At 40.0% G+C, this 7581-nt stretch overlaps 1 protein-coding gene across 1 annotated transcript; it reads left to right on the forward strand.

The window, feature by feature from the left end:
* Positions 1-2442: 2442 nt before the first annotated feature.
* On the forward strand, positions 2443-5540 carry LOC109983869 (potassium channel subfamily K member 15-like). Its single transcript, XM_029277331.2, has 2 exons — positions 2443-2836; positions 4264-5540. Exons 1-2 carry the CDS (start codon positions 2554-2556, stop codon positions 5232-5234), a joined length of 1254 nt encoding a protein of 417 aa, XP_029133164.2. The 5' UTR covers positions 2443-2553; the 3' UTR covers positions 5235-5540.
* The last annotated feature ends 2041 nt before the right edge of the window (positions 5541-7581 follow it).

Raw genomic sequence — 7581 nt, forward strand, 5'->3', positions numbered from 1 at the left:
CCAGCAGATGCCAGTGAAACCACAGAGAGGCTCCATGAAGCGGCCCTCTGAGCTGCTGCACTGATACACACCAATCATGTGTGCCGTCTCTCTCTCCTGCTCACTCTGCGTATTGAACTTAGTTAATGACGAAGGCCTGCTGGATCACTCAGCGACTAAGTGCGCTTGATAAAGGTCAGCACTGCCAGCGGCTAATGCTTCATCGCTCAGAGTAATACTTTAGCTGAGCGTATTGTGAATACTCCGCACATGAACGCTTCACAGGGCAAAATAATCAAGAGAGTAGAGTCTGGAAAGGCCAGCTGTTTCTGCTGCGCTTCTCTGTGGCTGCCACAGACACAACACACACACAGAGAAGCACACTTGTGTATCTCAGCCCTCTCCAAACACATGGTTGAGTGATTAACCGCCAGGAGAGTCAGTCCTAGAAGTTGGGTGCATAAACACTTCACATGATGTTTAAAAAGTTGAGGAACAGAAACTGATGGTTTAAAAGAACCAATGTGTTTCATTTTGCAGTGGCCTTAGGCTCCAAAATTACACCACACACTTGGAGTCGGAGGCTTTTAAACTTTTCAGTTTCCGATACCCAGCTTTGCTTTTCAAAATTCCTCATTTCGATTTTTTCTGCCTTGAACCAATCATTAAATGTAGAAATACTGAAGGGCTTTGTGCTAGTGGTATCAAGACAAAATGCCAAGAATATGACGAGTTCATTTGCAGAAACAGATGAACACTACTCTGGAAAAAAGTGCCCTGAAAGTTTTTTATTAAGCACTTTAAATAGAGCTGTCCTCTGATCCAAAATCTGTTCTGGTGCAAAAACCAAATACAGCCTAGACTAAGTCAAAGCCACATGGGCGGTTCTAGGCAGGGGCCCTGTAACACTGAGCTTGGTCCCCCCCTGTGGCCACCCCTCCAAAAGGAAGAACCCCCCTAATAACACATACAGTACACAGTATTTGACTCAACAACCAGACTCACAATCTAAGTATTAAATACTGTTACTGAAACAAATATATATTATGGTGTTTTATTTTGTGGTATTTAATGATGTGCGCTATTATTTGGCATAATATATATGTATATTTTTTAAAGCGATCATCTTTGTCTATTTTTCCCCTGGGTTTAATGTTCTCCTCTGACAAAACAACTGGCCCCCGTTTGGCCCCCTCAGTAAGAGTGGTCTAGAAGCCACACAGCTTTAGTCTGAGTGATATTACCTGAAATAAACAAGTAAAACAGTTTTATGAAAATGTTTAAAACAGAGTTATCTGCTTTTGCAAATAAGCTCTTAATAGGTTATCAAGACTAGATCTCTTTGAACATAACAAAGATTGAGGTCTTTTATCTGCTCTTTTGTAAAGCGTCTACAGATAACATTTGTTATGAATGGGCGCTATACAAATAAAGATTGATTGATTAATCCTCTTATATCAGCATGTGCATGCCTGTGCATCCATACACATGCACATAAACAACATACATACACAAGAGAAGATGTCATTAGATGTTTTTTTAACTTAACAACATATAGGCTATTACTGTAATCGTTATAAAGGGTAGTCCATCCAGAAAAATAATATATCCACTGTCCACAAAAATATTCAGTTATTTAAAATTCTAATAATTATATCTCTCTCTTTGAAAAGTTCTTAAAATATTAGTGTAGCCTATCAAAACACAAAAGTTTAAAGACTGAAGATGTTGCAAAAAAGTCTCGGAGGCTTTGAGTGCAGGATTTGTACAAATGGAAGGTGTGACAGGGCAGACTCACTGAGGCAGGTAAAATAGTGAATCAAAAAAAGTCAAGCCCATGAGTGGATGCATGAATGATATGATTAAATTCAGGAGCCGAAAGAAATTGTGCTATTTTTGCAATGTTTCACAAAGCAGGACTGATGCAATTTTTCTGACATGAAGGTCAAATTTCAATGCCAAGAAAATGCCAAGATTTCTGGATAAGGTACAAGATATACAAGATATGCTGAAGCCTGTTGTTAGTGGAATGTGATCATATGAAGCTCTGCTTTGTTGAGGAAATAATAAGACATCTAATTATTCATAACAGAGAAAGTATAGCTATTATAAGTTTAGAGACCTTTCCTTGTTTTTTGTCCCAGGCACAGTTGAGGAACGGCAGTTTTTGGAGCGTCAACATTGGCCCTGGAGGCTGAGAAATTAAGCAAATATCGGGGGGACTTTTAATCAAGTGCAAGCTGTAAACAGACTAAGATGTCACATTCAAACATGCATAGTAGGTTAACGAGGTCACATGCGCACCTAAGTAGACTAAACTGTGGAAAGTCAATGCCAGTTGCAGCTCAGGTAACTTGTAGGTGTTGTGCTTTCAAATGATGACGCGCTAACAGAACAGGCTACAGTTTCAACAATCCTCACATGGGCGTTATTCCAGCTGTCTAAAGGGGCCCCAGTTAGCACGTTAGGTGGCTGCAGATTAATCGAGTTCATGGGCACACACCGGGGTCCTCGTGCGTCCCTCTAACCGACAGCACCCATCTCTCCGCCTCGTGCGCTCTCCGTACTTTGAGGATGAAGACACAGAACATCAGGACCCTCTCTTTGATCCTCTCCATGGTTTTTTACCTGCTCATTGGGGCCGCCGTCTTTGACGCTCTGGAGTCGGACAGTGAGAGTTCAAAGAAGAAGGCGCTGGAGCAGAAGCTCAACGAGCTGAAGAAAAAGTACGGATTCACGGACGACGATTACAAAGAGGTCGAGAGAGTGGTCCTTCTCTCCGAGCCGCACCGAGCCGGGAGGCAGTGGAAGTTCGCCGGATCTTTCTATTTTGCCATTACTGTGATCACCACAATCGGCAAGTAGCTACAAGACCTATTCCATCTCACCTGCTGCTCTGAAACAACACGGACACGCCACAGTTGATGCGTCACCAAGTGGGTGACGCATGGGCCCAAACATTGGGGGGCACTGTAGGTGGAACAGGTGGAGGTTCAATATGCATTGACCTAATTCTCGAACCAAACTTTAAGACTTTAAGACTTTTAGCAATGACATTTTACATTTCGCAACTTCAAATGATTTTACAGCCACAAAGAACGAAAGAAAAGGCAATTAATAGTAAAACATCGTGCTCCCATTTGGTAAAAGAAAACTTTAAGTCTTGATTTAAATTTAAAAATTGTCTTTTTGAATCCTAGAGTTGCTACTGTGCTTGACAACGATCAAACATGTCCATTCAACACACTGAAAACATGGACAACAATAAAAACATTTAGAACATTTCACAACACGTCTCATGCAGTATAATACATTTTCCTGCTTTATCCATATTTATATGCATATCGCACGAGCTGTTAATTCAAAATATGTAAAATTCTGTTTTCATATGAATCCACACTATCAAACATTGTAGCAGGCATCTGTGCCAGGGTTTCTGCAAACATCTTTCCAGTGTTGATGTGTCAGAGTCTTGATGGAGGATTGAGACATTCAGCATAATGTAAGCCTAATAGTTTGACTTAAATATTACCTGAACAAAAAGTAAGCATGGATAGAGATCAGAGTAGTGCATCATCTTTTTTTGGAGGGCAGGAAATATTTTGCAGGATTGTAAAACTTTCTCCTTAAAGTTTACGTACATTACAGATTAAGGGTTACGTTTGCAGCATATAGTAAAAGCAGCTTTTGTGTCGTGAGCCATAATAAAAGGGAAAGGGCTTTACATTAAAAAGATGGACTTTACTCTGTTGTCTTACAGTTACGTTGTGCAATATGCTGTCTATTTGGGTGCTATGTTAAAATGTTATCTTATCTACTCACTTTACATTTGTCTTAAAAAGCTGCATTAATACCTTTTTGCCTTTAAGTGGCAAAACATCCACCTTTTCGACTTTATTCACTGAATACACGATGTACTAGTTATAGTAGCTTCTCCCAGTCTTTTGAAATATTATCTCAAAACAATGGACCAAAGGAGAAGCTCTGCACAATTTCATTTTTAGTCCCATTATTTTGTCACTGTGATCACTTTCCCATTGTACAGAGCCATATGAAAACCTAATGAATGATATCAAAATGTGAATTTGTGCAAATCTAACAATGGGAACAACTATACTTCAGTTAAATGCATAATTCCTTTGTTCTAAGAAGTGTTTGAGACCTAAATATTGCCTCTCAGAACAAGAGTTGAGACTTGCAGTGAGCAGACCAGTTGTAACCTTGACGAACATGAAGCAGAAGTCCTTGACATTTTGTGACTTGTGATGTACTGTGGCTTTGTAGGTTACGGCCACGCTGCTCCACGCACTGATGCCGGCAAGACTTTCTGTATGTTCTACGCTGTCTTAGGCATTCCTCTGACACTCGTCATGTTCCAGAGTTTGGGCGAGAGAATCAACACTTTCGTTCGCTACCTACTGAGCAGAGCCAAGCAGGGCCTGGGCTTACAGGTTACAGAGGTGTCGATGGGAAACATGGTCCTGGTGGGTCTGCTGTCATGCGCGAGCACCCTGTGCATTGGAGCTGCAGCTTTTTCCCACTTTGAGGACTGGACTTTCTTCAACGCCTACTACTACTGCTTCATTACACTCACCACCATTGGCTTTGGCGATTTTGTTGCCTTGCAGAAGAAAGATGCTCTCCAGAAGCGACCCCCCTATGTGGCCTTTAGCTTCATGTACATTTTGGTTGGACTGACGGTCATGGGAGCGTTTTTGAACCTGGTGGTCCTGAGGTTTCTTACTGTGAGCACTGAAGAACCTGATGTAAAACCTGAGGCAGCGGGGCAGGTGCAGGGAACACAGCCTGAGGACACACATGTCGATAAAGAGGTGGCTGTGGCTGAAGCAGAAACGGCTGACATTGGATATAGAGGCAGCAAAGATGGACATAGCAGCCTGAATAACATGAGTCTTCCCATGGAGGGAGGCAGCAGCTGCATGAATCTCCTTCCATCTCCTATGAAGGAGCAAAGACTTGTTTTATCTGAGCACGCTGAGCTCTCTGAACCCAGCAGACTCAGATTCTTTTACTCCTGTTGCATGTGCTGTGACTCTGACATTGACAACAGCCCCATCCAGGCTCACTGTGACGAGGAGGGCGGCCACAGTAACCCTGTCTTTTACAGCTCCATCTCCTACAGGGTGGACCAGGCATCCTGCAGCTCCTGCACCGGGTCATCACAGGCTTCCCCTGGCAGCGCTGCTCTGTGTCTTGGATACAACAATCATCAAAAGAGGAGGAAATCACTATAACTCACTGAACATGTGACTTATGCTTAAATGGCCTTTGTTTGAGATTTTTTTGTCTACTACATAAGAATAAAACCATCAGATTTTCTTCTTAGTGGAGCAAATTGCCCTGTGCTTTTATAATCATGAATGTAGCATTAAATGCTAAATACATTTAGCATCTAATTTGAATCCTTTACAGTTTTTTTTATGTATTTTTCTACATTAAGTATAATGCTTAAATAATAAACTTTGTGGTGTATATAAATCATTTTTTCAAACATTACTCTTCCATTGGACTGTACATTAAACATGGTACCTCGAGAAAGTGACTCGTTGTTGGGTGTCCATTGATATTTAAAGTGAAGGACTTCCTGCAGTATTGTCACCTTTGACCTTTCTGTTCATACATCCAGTCTGAATGTATTGCTGTCTTAAAAATAGGGATGCAGTCCTGGTCACCTCTAGTTGTTTCTCTACTCTATATTGCATCCTCATTCTGCAGCTTTATGTACAGCACAGTGAGTCTGTCTGAATTTGAGTCAAAACTGTTTTGTCCCAGTCCCAGACCACATCCTCTGTGATCAACAGTTGTGTCAACAAAGAGGTATTTAAAATGTTGAGAATGTGTAAAGACTCTTCTTGTTGTGTGGTTTATTCACACACGGGCTACAATTCAAATGTAATATTTCTTATTAACTCAGAGTCAAGCCTTTTATATATGGCACATTTTATTCTAATAAAATACTTTTTATGTTTGTTGAAAGTTGATATTTACTTTAACCTGATGCCACGTCAGCAATTTCACAAACTATTGTGTTCGCTCTTTCTTTTAATGGGCTTCCTAAAGTCTAAAAATCTAACCGTGATGACATCATCAGGAGATTACATCATCAAGATGTCTTAATTTAGGCTTGAGATAAAAAACAATCTAGAAAAGAGGAAAAACCAGAAAGCCTGCACTGCAAAATGGAATTTTAAAAGTAAAAGGATCAGGAATTCTTAACACCTGTTTCTTCAGTTTGTCCTGTTCTTCTTTTAATCTGTTTATTGTGATTGCCCTGGCTTCATGGAAGTAAATTGTAAAAAAAAGAATGTTGTTTACACTTCATTGATAGATCTTTAAAAATCTTATGCTATGTGGTTATCTTCTTTTTTGGCCTCACATTCCATACATTTCCACCTTTTTTCAGCAGGCTGACACACTATGACATCACCCTTTTATTATTTTTGTAGTGTTCAGATCAAAAAACAATTTACACCTTGCTTTTGATGTTATACTAGAAAAACTCGAACAACTACTGGGTCAGTTGGCCTCGTTCATGAAATGATGTAAAGATCTGCCTTGATGTAAAACTCAGTGAAAAGACAGTGAAAGCTTCAGGAGTGTGGTTCTTGGGCAGATTTTAAATCAGAAAAGATTCAAAATGAATTCTTATTTTTTCAGTAGTTTGTGTTTAACCTGTACTTTGACCTCCAGCTTGAGGACCACTAAAAACTTTAGCATTATATTACAATGAATAGCTCTGGTGGTAACAGGCTGTGACTTGCATTTAATTACTTCTTGTTCTTCTTTCTGACACTAGGGGGCAGCATCGGTCTATGTAACAGTCACATATAAAGCTTGCCACATAGGGGGCTTTTTAATATCTTGTAATTGAAGGAAGTTAAACAGATAATAAATTGAATCTGTCACAGCACTGTAGACAACACTTTAACAGTTTTAACAGCTCGTCTCCTTTGTAGCATCAATTTGTTTGGGGAAAGTAAACATGTCAGGAACTATTTGACTTTATTTGTTGATATGAACTATGACAGATTAGTTGTAATAATTCTGTATTAATAAGTGTTGGAGTACTTGATGAGTGAGCACTAGCTTCTTAGTGTAAAGTGTACAGCATTAACAAGAGAAAAAAATATCTGAAAAATGAGTATCACTTCTGTTGCATAGAGATACATTTTTAGGCGAGTGATAAAAGCTTAAATTTACATGATTACCACGTAAATATGTGGACTGTGCTTTACTTTAACTTGCTGCGCTGCCCCTCATAACAGTGCCTGTGGATGTTCCAAAACTCTGGGCCTAAAAATACCGCAAACTTTCTACACAGACGACTGAGCTTTACCACAGCAGAGAGGCAGGAATGATGGTATGAAGAGCAGATTCACTCAGACTCAAAGAGCTTAATAGGATGATTTTCTGCCATTTTGTTATCTCATGCAGAACTGTGGTGAAGAGCAACACCCAGATTGAACCTTTTCCAAGCACCTTGTGCGGCCCATTGAGTGGAAATCCATTCAGAAGTGTCCTGTAAGGACGATAAGAAAGGTTATGCTATATTTTATGTTCATAATAAATGGATGTTATTAC

The sequence above is a fragment of the Labrus bergylta genome, chromosome 5 (genome assembly GCF_963930695.1).
Source record: "Labrus bergylta chromosome 5, fLabBer1.1, whole genome shotgun sequence".
NCBI lineage: Eukaryota > Metazoa > Chordata > Actinopteri > Labriformes > Labridae > Labrus > Labrus bergylta.

Bases quoted from the DNA above. Each gene is read 5' to 3' on its own strand.
- LOC109983869 (XM_029277331.2), top strand. From the start codon at position 2,554: ATGAAGACACAGAACATCAGGACCCTCTCTTTGATCCTCTCCATGGTT. The intron at 2,837-4,263 runs GCAAGTAGCTAC...GTGGCTTTGTAG, and splicing joins TACTGTGATCACCACAATCG to GTTACGGCCACGCTGCTCCA.